Source organism: Meleagris gallopavo, chromosome 5 (assembly GCF_905368555.1).
Source record: "Meleagris gallopavo chromosome 5, MGAL_WU_HG_1.1, whole genome shotgun sequence".
NCBI classification, from domain to species: domain Eukaryota; kingdom Metazoa; phylum Chordata; class Aves; order Galliformes; family Phasianidae; genus Meleagris; species Meleagris gallopavo.
This window is the reverse complement of record NC_139408.1, coordinates 22,839,182-22,855,151: the sequence shown is the minus strand read 5'-3', so window position 1 is coordinate 22,855,151 and position 15,970 is coordinate 22,839,182. Positions and strand designations below refer to the sequence as shown.

Sequence of the window (15,970 nt, the reverse complement as noted above, 5' to 3'; positions counted from 1 at the left end):
CCCTAGGTCGGCTAGGACCATTTGTTCAGCTCGCTCCTTAGGGGCTACTGTGATACTGCTCTTTTGGCTTGATCTGGCAATAGCACTGACACCAACTTGTTTAGTCTTGTACTTCTTCGTTATGATACCTAGATGAATCTGTAGGGGAAACAATGTCCTCTTGTTTAAAATGGTCTCCATACCCTTGGGGAATGGAAGAGGCAGAAGGGAAGGGCTGGAAATGGGACAGATGGGATGCCTGTGAGAAATAAGCCACTCATTGAAGGCAATGCTGAATGACAACTGGAAATAAGCTAAATTATCTGCTTATAAAGAGGAGAGATTCTTAGAGCTATCTTAGAGCCACTTTTTTTTTTTTATTTCTGTGTGTGTATGTAGGTCTTATCATCTTCATCTTGCTGTCATCTGCACTGTATCTTTCCTCTTTTCATTGTAACTTGTTCTGTCTTGTTTGCAAGGATAGTATGAGCTTGTCAAGACAGAAATTATATTGTACTGCGTGTACTTTACAGCATCCAGCACTGTAGAACATTTACAACTGCACAAAGTGTGGAGGCATAAACAACAGAAATAGTGAGAAGATCCTTAGGGCTTTGACAAGTTGTATGGTATTCCCTTTTTGAGAGACGGAGCCCAGTTGAGTGTCATCAATTGAATTTCTTGATAAGAATGGAGGGGAGAGGTGGTGTGTGTGTCTTTTCTTTTTCCCTGTTTTTTTTTTTTTAATTATTTTTTTTTTAGGAACTTTCATCTAGGAAGCAAAAATTCTTTCAGATGTTTACAGCAAACATTGATATGCTCTTTAATACTATTTTTGCAATAAACATTATATTTTGCATGTTCTTCAAATACTTCTTCAGAACTTCAGAACTTCAGCAATTGTTTTGCTTTGGAGAGAAAGAATCTAAATGATCACACTTGGTGTAAGACTGCTGTGAGCCATGTGATAGGGATGAATTTGCTGCTGTCAGTGGCCCAGCCACGAAGGAGCTCTTTGGGCTGAGAATCTCAGCTGGGATGGCTAATGTGAATAAGTTCCTCAGAGAGGCATTTTGAATGTCTATTTCTGGAGGACAGATGGATTCGCAGGACTGACTTTGGTGATAAATCTTTCTGGGGATCCTATAATAGTTGCATATCTATCTCTACACTTACAGATATGTGGCTAATGGACACAAAGCCTTTCCACTGAGGTTCATTTGTTGCTTTCCAATCTTGCCCCTTCAGAGAAGTATCAGAGTAGAAAAGCCTTTCCTTTGTAACCGAAGTTTCTCCGGCCCATAGCAGAAATAGGACTTCAGTAGCACCTGCTTGCAGTGTAAGGGGTGTACATTTTGTATGATTGATTGTTATTTTAAATTAGATGAATTTTGTACAGAGCCTGTAGATTGCCTGTAGCTTGATGTTCTTATTACAGGCTTTTTGTTTTTATTTTTATTTTTATTTATTTTTTAATAGCAGAAACAGCATTAATTTTTTCATCTTGCCAGCAGGTTCTGCGAAGTCTTTCTTTTCCCAGAGTTGTTTCTTCGTAGCAAACATTGCAACAAGTCCTAGCGTGACAAATATGTTGATTGGGATGGCTGCTATTGAGTAAACTGCTGGAAAAAAATGCATATATTAACAGGAATAACACACTCAACCTCACTGTTGTTTGTACATGTTGCAAATACATTAGAAAATGTATTGATTTTTTTTCCCCCTGCATACGTGAGAAATTAACAAGAGAGCAGATGCTTGGATGAATCTTACAAAGAAATAGGGGGGAAAAATGTTAAAGAAGAATTTTTGGTAGTAGGACAAATTTATGATGTTTGTAGTTAGAAGAGCAAGTTGAATGCAGGAAGCAATATTTACCTTTAATGAGGTATTCAGTAATGTACTCCACACAGGAAACGTATAATACTGTTGTGGTGACAGGAAAACCTAGAGAACTTGCCACAACCTACAAATGTTAGCACTTGATATCAGCATCTTGGCACCACAGGATAGTTGTCCATGGATAAGCCTCCACTTCTAAATAGCCAAGCTGCAGTATGCTCTTGCTACTTGAACAGAGACAACTGTATGCAGCGTGGTCCAAATATGATGCTTCAAGTATGTATTCACTGTGTATCAGTGCTGTCTTTACTCGCTTCGTATATATTGCTTTCTGTAATGGAGATTATATGTTTGCAATCTTTGTCAGAATAACTGAAGGAGAAATGGGCTGACTGCCTTACAGAAGACCTTTCTGTGTAGTTGGGTGTGTCTCTATTCCTTCTTACAACCTTGAATGCTGAAAGGCAACAAGGTTGCCATAGAGTTGAGGTGCCTTCAGTGATCATTAAAGTCAATTGCATATAGGAAGTGTTGGTGAGTGATGACACTGAAAAACAAACATTTGAAATTTTTCAAAAGATGAAGTCCAGAAACCTGGCAAATTGTATAAGTGCTGGGGCTACACATATCTGTGTTAACTGGTGTTTGCGCTCTTTCTCTGTGCTATGTTTGAATGCACTATCCTTTGTCTGCTTTTGGTTCATAATTCTGTTTATGCTTCCAAATTTTCAGTCTTTTCATCGTAGTTATAAATATTGCTAATACAGATTTGAACTTGCATTTGTGATCCCTGGAAGTTAATTTCAAATTATTTTTACACACTTCAAATGTGTAAATTTATTCTTGAAACAAGTCTGAATAATTTACGGAGCAATTGAAATAGACAAGATCCTACAGAATGATGAAAACTGGTCACTTTCATCTGGATTAGAAGGTAACAGAGAAGTGATTTTACTTGGTATGCCCTGTTTGTGATACAGCTTTCCTACTTCACCAGTCCACTTGAGCTGTCTGCATTTGGCAGCGCAACAAAGGAGATATGTAAGTCATTGCAACTCCTAAGAACAACTTTGATGAGCCTCCTGTGTGTGAGCTCTTTGTGGTTATTTTGCAATAACTTATCAGTTGAGTATTTCATAGGAGTCATTGTGTCCCTTTTTGGATGACTCTCTTTCTTTTTTCTCCAACTATCTATTGATTTTCCTATATCCATGGTATATGACAGTTACTTCCTTTTCCCTGCTTTGGCATTTCTGATTGTAAATCTCCACTCTGCTTTAGTTTGAATTCTTGCAGGAGCAGGAAGATCCTTCAGTCAGAATCTTATATTGTATGTCTTCCAGTGAGGAATGCTCTGGAACTGAGCTCAATGCAATGCTCAACACGGAGATTGCTGTTTGACAAACATCTTTCTCCATCATTCTGGAAAATGGCTTATTTGTGCTTACTGAGTCACTCAGTGTTGGAATATATAGGGAGGAAAAAACTGAGACAAATAGTGACTTATCCATAACAGATGTACTGGGTCTATTTACAGTCTTTTGCATACAATCTGCAATGTGTATATAAAGCAGTAATCTCTTTTCATACTTGGTCACCAGCTGTAACGATTGGATTTCCTGCAGCTTCTGTAAATGTTTTGAAGAAAATTGTTTTAGAAACGTGGAATTGGCACCTGGAATTCAGTGGAAATGCAGTAGAACGTAGAAGCTTTAGAAAAGCATAGTAACATAGAAAATTTGGTAACTAATAGTAATGTTTTTACCTTACAAGGAATTGACAAGTAATAAATCATAATTTAATCCTTACCTGCAATTAATTTTTTTTTAATATGTTATTTTCTCCAAGAATATTTTACATGTCTCAAGATGTAAGAGAACCACTTCTGAATACGTGATGATTTTAGCATTAACAATACCCTTCTCCGTGTTATAAACTATTTTGGTTTAGTCCTAGTTTTATTGAAGCATCTTGCTATGAGTCTAAATTATTATATGCATACAGGAGATCAATTTCAGAAGAATACTTGGCTTTTATCTATCTAAGTAGCTTGCTCCAAAAGTAATGCCTCCTATTTATTTCCATGGAAACTGCCTCAGATTGAAAGAATAGAGTAACACTATTTGATAGAGCAAATTCTCAGCTATAAAACACTGTTTTTCAACATAGTCACCACCATATGTTATGGGTTTTTTTGCCAGCAATGAATAAGAGCCTGCTTGCTGCTCTCGTATAAATCTGCACCAGTGGAAGTGAACCACTGCCACAGCTGTCACTGCTGAAATGCATCACCCAGTGCCTCACTGTGCCCACATTCACTGCTTGGTTTCCATAAACATTCAGCAAACATCAGTGGGTGCAGTTATTTCCACATGGAGAAATTCAGTGACACACCTTTTCTTCATATGCACTTCCATGTCTGAAGCCATTCTGTCAGACTGCCTCTCTGCTGCCAGCTGCCACACAGCAACAGCGTGTAATGGAATAGTGGTGGGAAGGCTCAGCAGCTACTGCCATACCACCAACATCCACCTCTGATAATATATCAGAGGCCACCAACAGAATATAATAGGAGGCATTATTTTCAGAGCAGCTCTCTTTTATTTATAAGACTGTATTAAAATGTAATGAAGTAATTTAAGCTTGAGATGCATTTTATCTTCATCGGCAAGATTTTAAAGAAAAGAATGGAGCAGGATTGAGGTGTTTTACATTTTGGTAATGCTCAGTTTTAGACTGTAGAATGTTCTGGTGTTACTGGTAATTTTGAGGAGCATTGCTGATTGCCTTGCAAAGAATATGCATCTTTCAAGTATGGACATGGCCAACAAATGTAAATTTTTTCCTAACCTGAATATGCCAAGCTGTAAAAAATCAGCAAATGCTTACAGGAATGGGATGTGATAAGATTCTTTAATAAGATTCCTTATCCTTTACAGGATAAAATGCCTTGAATGTCTCATATCCCCATGAATAGCAAACAGTTGTAAGCCCTGTAGTTCTGTCTCGACTGAAAAGTGCATTTTTAAAAAAAACCCTTATTTTAGCTTTTTCTTCTCCCCCTTTTTTTTTTTAATAACTAATATTATTTTCTTTTTTAATCAAATAGAAATCAAACGTCTCCAAAAAACCAGACTTTTGATGCTGTGTAGTGATGAAAACATACAACATCTATAATATATTATCCTCAGAGATTTGCCATAATCTCATGCCCTGTAAAATTAATCCTATTGCATATCTCCAAATAAACTGGATGAACAGCGGCTGGTCAACTCTACAGCCACACAGTCGTAGTGAGCATTAAGTGGTTTAGCTAAGTAAGCTCTAAATGCAAAATTGATATTAACAAAAATTGATGGAGGTCCATCTATGTTAAGGAAACAGCGGTGTTCATTTGTTGCCATGATGGAAATACTGGAAGCTGCTCAGTCTTTGATGTGCTGTAGTTCATGCCAACAAAACTGAATAGGTGAAAGAGTATTAGTTGTAATTTTTTCCTTCTAAAATTTCCCACTCTAACCAAGACTGAAAAGAGCAAATATGGAGGTTGCACACGTGGTGGAACTGTATTGAATCTCCTCTGAAAATAGTTAAGAAATTATATTTCAGCAGTTTGTGGATTGTAGTCACTGTGATGTGATTGTGCTGCTATCTTGTAAACTAATTAAATTCTGATTTACAAAACATGGAACTGTGTTACAATGAGATGTACAGGAGACTACCTGCAGGATGGAGCAAGTAGGCCTTACTCATGCTTATTGCTTTGGCATCACCCTTCTGAGAAGCCAGTGTGCTCAGCATTATGTTCTGTTCTCAGCAGTACAAGATGGGTGCAATCATTCAATACTGTTCTAATTCAAACTCCTCCTTCAGTGGATATTGATGTTTTGTTATCTAATTCCATCTCCAGTCAATGTCAGTTCCATAGCTTCTTCCAAAGTTGTTAAATCAGGATAAATCTGTAATACCACTGTGTGTAGTTTGCATTTTTAACTCTGCTTCTCCTCCTTGTACCATCCTCGCTCCCATGCTTCCAGTTCTCTGAATGGTTTCTGAATCACCTTGAAACTATTTCACAACACGACAGGGAGAGCAAAACTGTCTGTTTGCTTATGAATTAAGGCAAAGAACGGAGATCATGGCTGTGTGTTAATAATGTAGAGGACTTGAATCTCCCATGCCTTCAGAGTACTGAGGATTATAAAGCAGCTCAATAAGGAATTTTCTTCTTCTCATGTAATGGCTACCTAGACCAGTTTGAACAAATACTAAATACATTAGCTGGGGAGTTAACAGCTTCCTTTGTGTAATACTGGATATATATTTCTTTTCTTAACATGTTTGGGGTAAAAGGAGGGTTTTTGAGTGCAGCTGGGTAGGAACTTACAGTGATCTCCATAAAACCAGCTACAATGGTATTCACATAGCCATCTCTGTGGTGGGCAACACGCTGTGGTTTTGTATTCACTGTAAAAACTAGACTTCTGTTTATACCAGCAAGGCATTTCCAGACTCATTGAAACACCATGTGGTCTGAAATTACCTGATCAGACTGAAAAAGCTACTCTTAGTGATTGATGCTTATCTCTGAGGCTTCATTACGTTTCCCTAAGCACCTTAGAGGACTTCTGCATGGCTATTTACCATCTTCCATTTACCGTATTCTATTGTATGCCCTTCCCATCCTCCTGAATACTAGGTTTCCCAGCCCATAACTCTAAGAAGCAGCTTTATTTCAGAGTAGAAAGGGGTCTCAATATGTGGCCTATTATATCCATATCAGCTTGCCTTACTCTTTTCAAACAGCTATTGTGTTTTAATAGGTCCCTGCCTGGCAGGGGGAGTCCTTAATTCCTACTATGTAAGAATGGCCAGCTTGAGTTACAGCAAACTGCAGGATGCTGCTCTGATCAAAAGGCCTCTGTTTTTGGAGATTCCTCCCCACCCCTTATTTGTTGCTGCTGCTTTTTTTTTCCTTTTTTTTTCCTTTTTTTTTTTTTTAAATCCTGGGCTAATAATTCAACATGGTAAGGTCATTTTAGCTTTTCATTCGAAAACTTTAAGGTGTTAAATTACTGACCTAGCAGAGAAGAAATCAAGGGAGCGGACTCTAAAAAGATAAAGAGATTCCGGGTAATAAAGAGCAAGCACAGCAACTCCTTTCATCCTTTCCTTTTCCAAATCTGTAGACTGGTCTCAGAGGGTTTGTTTTGCTATAAAGCAACATAAGAAGGCTTGTTCACTGCCTACTCTGAGCTTTGTCACAGGTGCTTGGTTCATTTCCTTTCATACAGTATTTGGGATAATCTCTGTACCACCTGTACTAATGCTGCCATGAATACAGAGATTGCTGTGCCTGTACCAAAAAGGCTGAAAACAAATTGTTAGCATTTGTGTCTCTCCTTTCCTTCTCTCCACACCCCTCAGCTGAAATAAACTTGAGTGGGTGAGACGGAAAGCATAGCAAGAAATCTCATCTATTTGCAGTGTTACATCACTCACCAATATGTTAAGTGTTAATGATTTCCTATCTGCTCAGGATATTTAAGGATATTTTCTTAAAGCCAGCCATCAGAAATAACTTTCAGCATCTGTTTCATCTTAACACTGCTAACACATTTCAGTGGAAGTTCCTAAAAATTTCTATTAGTTTCATTAGAGGAAGATGTTGATTTTTCTTAGGGCTGACTTTGTTCTCCCAAATATTGTTATCTAAGGAATTTAAAAAAGCACTCAATACAGTAGCTTTGCATTGAGGTATGCTAATGTTCCTACACTACCTTCCAAGCAAGAGTGATAAGGATGAAAATAACCCAGTGATTGGTCTGCATATTGCACATAGCCTAGTAAACTTAAGATCGCTGTTCTTCACATATTAGTTTATGTTAAATCACATTCATTCAGCAGTAATTTATTCACAGCAGTAGTGAAGCTGTTTTTTTTTTTTTTTTTCTTTCTCAGTGGTTCCTGCTATTTCAAGTGCTCCCTCTCAGGGCTTGTTCCAGGCAAGGTAAACCTCGCTTTGCTATTACAGAGCGTAACCTTGGGGTGAGAAAGATTGATCACTTGGGGATGCTTTAAAGTGTGTGGGTGAGTTATTTAACAACAGAAATTTCCTGAATGTTAAAGCCTTCAGCATTTTCTATTGCTAGAGCTAGTTCTTTGTTACCCATTGTACAATAGTCTCTAATCCTAATACTCCTGATTATCCTTACTGTGCTTTTGGTTCATACCAAAAGCATAGTAAGTGCTTAGAGCTCGTGACCTGGGTTCCTTTCAGAGGAACTAAACTGGAAGATGTGTTCCAACTGCAAATGAGCATGTAGCCCATGGGACCAAACACGAGCTAGTCCAATGCGCATTTCAAGAAAAGCAAATGCTGAAATACCCGAAATGTTTTTATCAAGTCCTCTGCGCTGTTTTTCCCTACAAATGTTTTGCTCAGTCTAGCCATAGCCTCTTTGAGTTTGAGACTACCTTATTCTCACTTAAGGCACTCAATTGTCTATTCATGATGTGGACACCAGTGGGACTGGGAAGAGAAGTTGGGGATGGAAAAAGAGGTGCTCATGCTGGAGAAGCAGGATAAGCCTTCACAGTGAGTTTTCCCTCTTTCTTCATGGTCTCAGAGGAAAATGCAAACAGTATGCTGTAAGTTAAGGAATGTTGGCCCTTGTTCCTTGCGGTCTCTTTAGTAGAGGAGGGGTCCTGTTCACTCCTTTAGCTCTCTGCATGGTAGCCAAAGGTGGCACCTGCTAAGGGGAAGCAGGACCATGACAAGCTCTTCTGTCCTTGTCGGGGACACATGGCTTCTCTGCATTGTGCATAGTTAGCTTTGCCAAAGTTCAGCAGGCAGAGGCTAACTACTGTAGTGAGTTTCAATTGGGATGTTACCATAGCATCCTGGGACTTTTACAATCTATTTAGAAGTCCGAAGGTTTGAAAAGGTTGCTTGAAAGTTTCTGAACTCTGGCAAGTTGCCGAAATGTAATTACACAAAAGACAAAGCCCCACTGAAAGCAGCTCTGTTTGGAGAAGCAGCACCTGAGTGCTAGAGTTCCCAGCAGAGCCATTTCCAAGAGCCGGGGCTGTTTTATCACAGTCCCAAAACTCTTTTCTTCCTCTCCCATGCATGTGTTGTCCTACAAGTGCAGACAAGATGTGCTGCAAAGTGCAGCTTTCTCAGCAATGCTATTGGAAGGGGTGCAGTGCTGTGATTTGGCTGCTCTAGGGCTTGTGAGGATAAAGAGTGACAAAGCAAGACCTTGAAGTCTCGACTGCACAAGCTTCTTTAGAGTTTCCAACTGAGCAACAACTTTTGCTCTATTTTTTTCTCATCTTCCTCCAGAACGTCCTTTAAGTGAATGGGGAAGCTGTTTGGCTAATGGAGTATCCAGTCAGGTAGCAGTTCCTGTGTGAAATATGAGTGTTATAATGAACTGAGGTTACCTAAGGAACATTTGGTTCAACTTCTAGTCTCAGTTTCTGCAAGACAAATAAAATCATGTCATTAGTAACTTTTATAAATGTTCTGATTTGCCTGTGCTGTTTCCTGGTAACAGAGGACCAAGACAACCATTAGGTCTGTAGTAGGAGGCTTTGAAACCTGCAGCCTTGTTAAAAGGGCTCTGCAAATGACCATAGTAAAACCTGAAAGGGGGAAAGGAGTTAACCAGCTAAATGAGAAGTTATTTTTTCTGCTTTTGTTTCTAGGTTTACAGACCTGCTTTTAACTGAATGAGGACAAATTAATAGTGATGCCCTAGTTTGGTCGTAAGTCTTTCTCCTGTACAAATGCACTGCTAAGCTCTGGCCACTTGACCTTGCAAAGGGAATGAATTTTTCAGTGGGAGGAAGGCAGAGGGAAGACTGAGCAATCCTAAAGGAGGAATCTCAGCAGCTGTTAAACTTGCTGAGAAAGTTGGAACTGTTTGTTGCCTTGCTGTTGTTATCTTGCTTTCTTAAGCTGTTCCTCTGGAGTGATAGCTTGTTTTATTTCAAAAGAAACTAGAAAATACATCGCTGCAAGCATTTATAAAATTATAGGTCATGTGATGGTCATACCGCATAATACAGTTGTAATAACTGCAGGAGCTTTTGGTAGTCCTTTTCTTTTCTGTAGGGTTTATCTGCAGGTCACTTCTACTTGCTGTGTTCGCAGTAGCTTCATCTCTGTGCAACTGCTAAGGAAAAGATGGCTGAGTTATTTTTGCACTACCATGTGTGCTATCAACCAGAAAATAATTGTAAATATTTTTAAACATATAGTTTGTTCAAAAAGTATGATTCCAGTCTCTTGTTTGGTGTTGATCTTGCATGAAGCCAGACGTGTCGATTTGTCAGTAGACTGCCTGCTGGATAGCTCAGCTGTGAGCTGTGGGAGATGGCTGTTTCCTTTAAGCTGAATGGTTCCAACCCATAAAAAGGAATTTATAAAGTAGAATCTCTGAAACGTAGCATCTTCACAAGGATTAAATTCTAACTCCTGTGATTGCAGACTTGACCTTTTGATGAAGAATCTTCCCATTGTATAACTGAACAAAATCTTATTGCAAGAAATGAGGAACTAAATATTGTACCTCATACAATATTTACTCAACTAGCTGATGGCACTTAGCTGTTAGCACATTCAGATGTGCTGATGTTCCAGCATACCCATCCATTCTTATAACTGAGTAAGTAACAACAAATTATTATATTATATATATTATATACTCTTTTGCTCTGTAGTTTTAGAGCCATCCCATGCTGAAAACATGAGTGATTTGAGTTTTCATTTTATTAGGGCTAAGAAGCAATGTAGTAGGGCTGTCTCCTGTGAGTTAATAGTATGTTAGCTTCATGTTTGAAGCTTTCCATTATAGATGTGCCAGGATTTGCTTCCAGATAGTGCAGGTACTGTAGTTGTTCTGAGCAACATAATTCAGCTGCATTTAGATGTGTCATTGCACAGCTAACCCACCTCATTTCTTTCTCAGATTTAAACTTCTCTGAGTATTCTGCAGTTCTGTGATTCCTTCTCACTCCCTCAGGAGTCTAAACAAGCATACTCTTGCCTTCATCTTCTTTCTCTTACTAGAAATCTCCCTTGTATGTGCCATCTTTTTGAATGCTGCCTTCTCCAATTATACAAAGTTTCTTCATTTTCTCATTTATATCCCTCGTTCTTCCATCAGCCTGTCAACTCATCAGTAAAACAATGCAGATAAGAAATGAAAAAAGTCTTACGGGCTATGGTTTGGGATGAGAAGATCTGAAATCCCATTTCCAGCTTTGTCACAGTCATCTTGTGTTAAAGCATGTTACTTTCCCATACTCTGTACTCATTCCCTCTGAAGCAGTGAGCTGGAGCACTTTATAATGAATACTGTTTGCTTACAATGAGAGTCATGGAAGCCTTTCCTCTAATTTTGTTGTATTTTGATCAGGCACAGCGTATACTTACTGAAGTCCGTTGGTACTGTGACTGCGCTTTTCTCTGACTTGCACAGCACTGGTTTCATAAATATGAAATAATTTGTTTGTTCATTATGTTTAAGAAGGAGTGCTTCTAATTCCAAACTTCAAAGATCATGAGTGTTTCTTAATCATAATGCGATTGTTTGTACTTATTTTGCATGAATTTCCTTCAGAACAAGTGGGCTAGAATCAGTGCTTTCAACACATGACAGAAAGTTTTAATTACAGAGACAAAAAAAAAAAACAACACAAGTACAAATTCTTATCTGAAAAGTTACATTGGCCTTTCTCAACCCTCCCATCCACCCAGCTGATATCTGACTTTAATTTTGCTTATCTCTGGTATAATTCCCTCTCAAATGTGAGACTCTTTTCTGAGCTAGGAAAAGCTAAAAGGTGATTTACACTAGTTATATTTAAGGGGATGATTTTAAAATTGCAAGTTGAAAGGGTTCCCACTGACCACTGGATTTTGTCTACAGCAGAAATGCTACCCACAGAGAGGTTCTGCTGTGATAAGAATAAGCTTATATCTTTTTCATTAATTCTTTAAATTCTCTTCATTCTCTTTTATTAATGCTCTATATTCGTGTGGACAAGTTAAGCTGCTGTCCCAAGTGAATATTTTTAATGATCTCTCTGGAGTGTTTGAAAGCTTTGTCCCACATGCATGATTCAGAGTGAAATGCACAAAATCCATCTTTGAGACAACTCTATCATTGTACCTTTGGTATATAATGTTTCTATTTGCATTTCCATTGTTCTTACATGCTGAGCTTCACCATACTCAAAGGAGAGCTTCTTATACTTCAGAGAAAGCATTTTAAGACAAATGTTTACTATAAGTTAGCCTAAAGTCCTCGCAATTCAAATATGAGAAATCTGCTCTAAAATACAAGAGTCTGAATATCAAAGTGACTTTCCATTGTAATGATCAGGTACTATTTTCAAAATGCACTTGTGCAAGAGTAGCACTTAGGGGAGTGCCAGTCTACTTTTCATGACTCCTGAGGTAGATTTTTTACATCTAAAACAGTCATGTCTCAGTAATTGACCTAAAAATGAAATCTTGAGGCTTCTGTTAAATTTTTTTTTGGTTTTGTTTTGTGGCTTCAAGGAAAATTGTGGTGAGAATGGCACTGAAATATAAATGATGCTAAAACAAAGAGCATCTTCTGATCAGACAAACAACAGTAACTCTTAGCTAGCCATTTTCTGGTGGATTGGTCTCAAGACTTTAAATGGCTCTTGGACACCCCTTGCTGGGATTCTTTAGAATGAAATTTACTTTCACAAACCTCTAATTCCTATAATTAAGTTCCAATTGTGGTTTTTGCAAATAGTCTTGCCTCTAGAGGACAGATGGATATAAGCTTTAGAGACTTGGTTTCACAAAATATAACTGCCAGTAGTTTTCTTGCTAGTGTTCCAGCTGGCCCCAGAACATTCACATTGGTTCAGCTTTCTAACGTTCTCTTGTTTTTACTTATCTCCACAGTTTTAACAGCGTACGTCAAGGAACGCACATTTTGTTCCGTGAGTTCAGCTTTGTCCAAGCTACCCCTCATAACAGGGCATCTTTTCTTCGGACTTTTTGGAGATGCTTCCGAACAGTGGGGAAAAATGGAGGCAAGTATTCCGGTACCATTATGTTGATATCAAAATTGTTAGCTACACTACTGGTGCAGCACAAATGCTGACACTGCGCACTGATCTAATAAACTAATTCTGTTAAAAGGCATCATCATTCTAGTGGCCTGTGGAATATAAAAAAAAATAATGCCCACAGCATAAATTAGCGTAGGAGCACCTTGTTGCCAGTGTTATCTCCACTACAGAACAGCTCATCAAGCAACAACAGAGCAGAGGGAGGACATCTGTGGTCATATGCATGAGGAGACAGAGGAGAAAATACAAGTGCTGGGAATCAGATGGGAGTCAGATAGCAGCTCTGGAGCTGGTTTGAATATAGACTATGGAGCATGAGGGTAATAGATGCTGCTATTACAAGGCAGGTGGGGTGCTGAGTTCTCCGGCTAGGAGTTCTGTGTGATGTATGGGTTATAGCATTGTTGGGCTGAACAGCGGTGAACATGGGCACCTAAGCTGTGTGTCTGAGCTAGTTCTGGCACATTTCTTAGATGACATTACAGGAACCTAGTGGCTGTGGAATGGGGACCACTGACAGCTGGGTGACCTCCACAACTTCACCCACAAGGAAAAAGGTTCAATGCCAAAATAACTATTCAGCACTGTGCTATCTTGTCTAGCTATTCTTATTGTGCAACACACTAGAGTAGGTATTGGAGAACTGGCCAGAGTACAAAATAAACTCATGTAACTTCATGCAACTAAAATTAAGTTTTGGCTCACTCTTTATGTTTAGAATTTTAAGCAAACATAATGAATGTTGCTGTACAAATGTGGATTTCAGTGGTTTGACTTCGTTTTGTTGTTCTTGTTTTTTTTTTTCTTCCACAATCAGTCTCACTTGTTTCAAGATATTCTACCTCACTTCTCACTATCTACAGATAAATTCTCAACTTCTGGCTAAGTTTTTTGCAAGACTTTGCTTTTGATGAACAGAGTTTCTAAGACTATAAATAGGGAGATGGCTTTTTTGACATATGCTATTTTAAATCCTTTGAAATTTGACAGTTACAGCTAAATGTGACAGAACAATTAGGTACTGAAGCAATTGGGTACTCTGTAATATTGTCTTACTAGTGATAGTTACTCTGTTGTGTTCTAAATCATATATATTTGTTCAGGGATAGCATTTTTAAGGTATTGTGTAAATTGTATGGTACTAATCTAATGAGTATGCAGTGAAGATATCTATGATATAAAGTCAGATCATTATCAGGAAAAACAGAGTGTACATTCCTGGAACACCGTTACATAGTAGAACTGAGAGATGATAGCAAGAAAATCATCCAGCAGAACTGCAGCCTTCAGTGGTGAATGTTGTCAATAATTTGAGAAGAAGCTGTCTGATGGAAGATACTCATTCAATGTTCAATGCAAATTTTCAACAAGCTTTGTCTGTCTGACATTTAACCTTCACCAGGTCATCAGTATCTTCATTTGTTAGAACCAAAAAGTTTTGGCTACATAATGTGCCAATTTTCTGTTACTTTTAGCAATTGTATGAAATACAGAAAAGGCATGAGTGAAAATGTAATCACCAAGGTACTTTGCAAGGGAATGGGTGAATCTTAAGAAAAAAAGCTTAGGTGAATGCTACTATATTCTGGTTGTGGTCTTAAAAAAAGTTCAGGAATATGTTTTTCTGACTTCAAAGTTGAGCAACTGCACTTCTTGGCCTGAGCAAATGTGGCATGTTTACCTGTACATTTACATGCTTTCTTCCTATGTTAACTGGAGACAGAAATGTGCGGCTTCAGGAAACTTACTGACAAATTTTCAGCCATTCAATCTAATTTTTTCTTGTTCTCTAGCAGAAATTACAGTCTAGAACTTTGTTTTTATTAGTTTTAGTTTTATTTGCTCTGAGATTTTTATCCCTAATGCATCACATAACAGGCGTTAACTTCTTAATGGAATTTCTCAGTATGTCTGCAATTAAAATATTTCTGCTATACTTGCACAACAGGAGAACTCAGAACACGCATGTTATTTTAAGCACTAAACCCAATTTACTAAAAAGTTGCCACCAAAACAATGCAACATGATGGATCAAAGATGATTATTGCCGTCCCAAGGCATAGACTAGACCTGGATTTACTTCTTTTAAATACTTTCTTTTTGGATGAATGAAGTAAGCAATAATGTTATGCAACAAATGGTAGCAACCAGAATTGAGATCACGAGTATTTTAAATGACAAAATGTCTCCTTATGAGAGGAAAAAATCAAACTAAGTAATACCCAAAGCAAGTGAGACTTTCAACTTGGAGCTTTCTTTGGAGGAATGAAAGGTGGTATGTCTTTTAATTAGATTATTTCAGAAATTAGTTTTAAGTTGTTTTGTTTTTTATTATGATCACTGAACTAGAACACAGGAACATATAAAAAATAGTTATTTTTTATGAGCTTGCATGTAATCATAACTCTGTCTGTAGACAGTTTGTTGCTATAGCATCTTATTTCATGTTGATAGAATTATGACAGTTTTAATATGTGCAGGAGGTAGAAAAGTTAAGAGTCCTGTTAGGATTACCATCAACAGAATTTCTTATACTATGCAGTCTCTCCAGCTTGATAGGTTTTAGTTACATTTTTACTCATATATTCTTTTGTTTGGAGACTGGATTTATAATTTCTTTTGTCTCAAAATACCAAGGAAAAGTCTCTAGCTTCACTAAGTATGTTAGTAGCATAATAAGCTTAAAAAAAAAAGAAAATTTTTAGGGAAAAAAATAGGGGAAGGTGATACACTGGATCTGTTTTTTTATTTTTATTTTTTTTACTTTTTTTGAAGCTCAGCAAGGTGCAGAGTTCTGTTTTCAAGTATGTTTAAGCATATCTGGGATTCCATGCACGGGGGAAAAATACAATTGAGTTTATTTTAGAATGCGATCCAGTGTTAAGAATCTGTTGTGGACTTCAAAAAATTTCTTCCATTCTATAAACATTTAACAATGATTTGCAACACTCATAGAGGTGGTTAGAGGACAGCTAGTTTGTGTGCTCAGAAACATAGAGCATAATGCTTGGTTAGCAACAGA

At 37.8% G+C, this 15,970-nt stretch overlaps 1 protein-coding gene across 3 annotated transcripts in view; it reads left to right on the top strand.

Moving 5' to 3' along the window:
* CSTPP1 (centriolar satellite-associated tubulin polyglutamylase complex regulator 1) overlaps window positions 1-15,970 on the top strand; it is an 83,703-nt gene that overhangs the window by 15,693 nt on the left and 52,040 nt on the right. Inside the window, exons 2-4 of one of the 3 annotated variants that reach the window (XM_085224703.1) lie at window positions 7,783-7,831; window positions 8,315-8,419; window positions 12,779-12,909. In XM_085224703.1, the coding sequence (XP_085080829.1) occupies window positions 8,373-8,419; window positions 12,779-12,909 (178 nt within the window). In that variant the 5' untranslated portion in view covers window positions 7,783-7,831; window positions 8,315-8,372. The remainder of the gene's footprint in view (window positions 1-7,782; window positions 7,832-8,314; window positions 8,420-12,778; window positions 12,910-15,970) is intronic. The other 2 variants (XM_085224702.1, XM_085224704.1) reach the window with 2 other exon arrangements.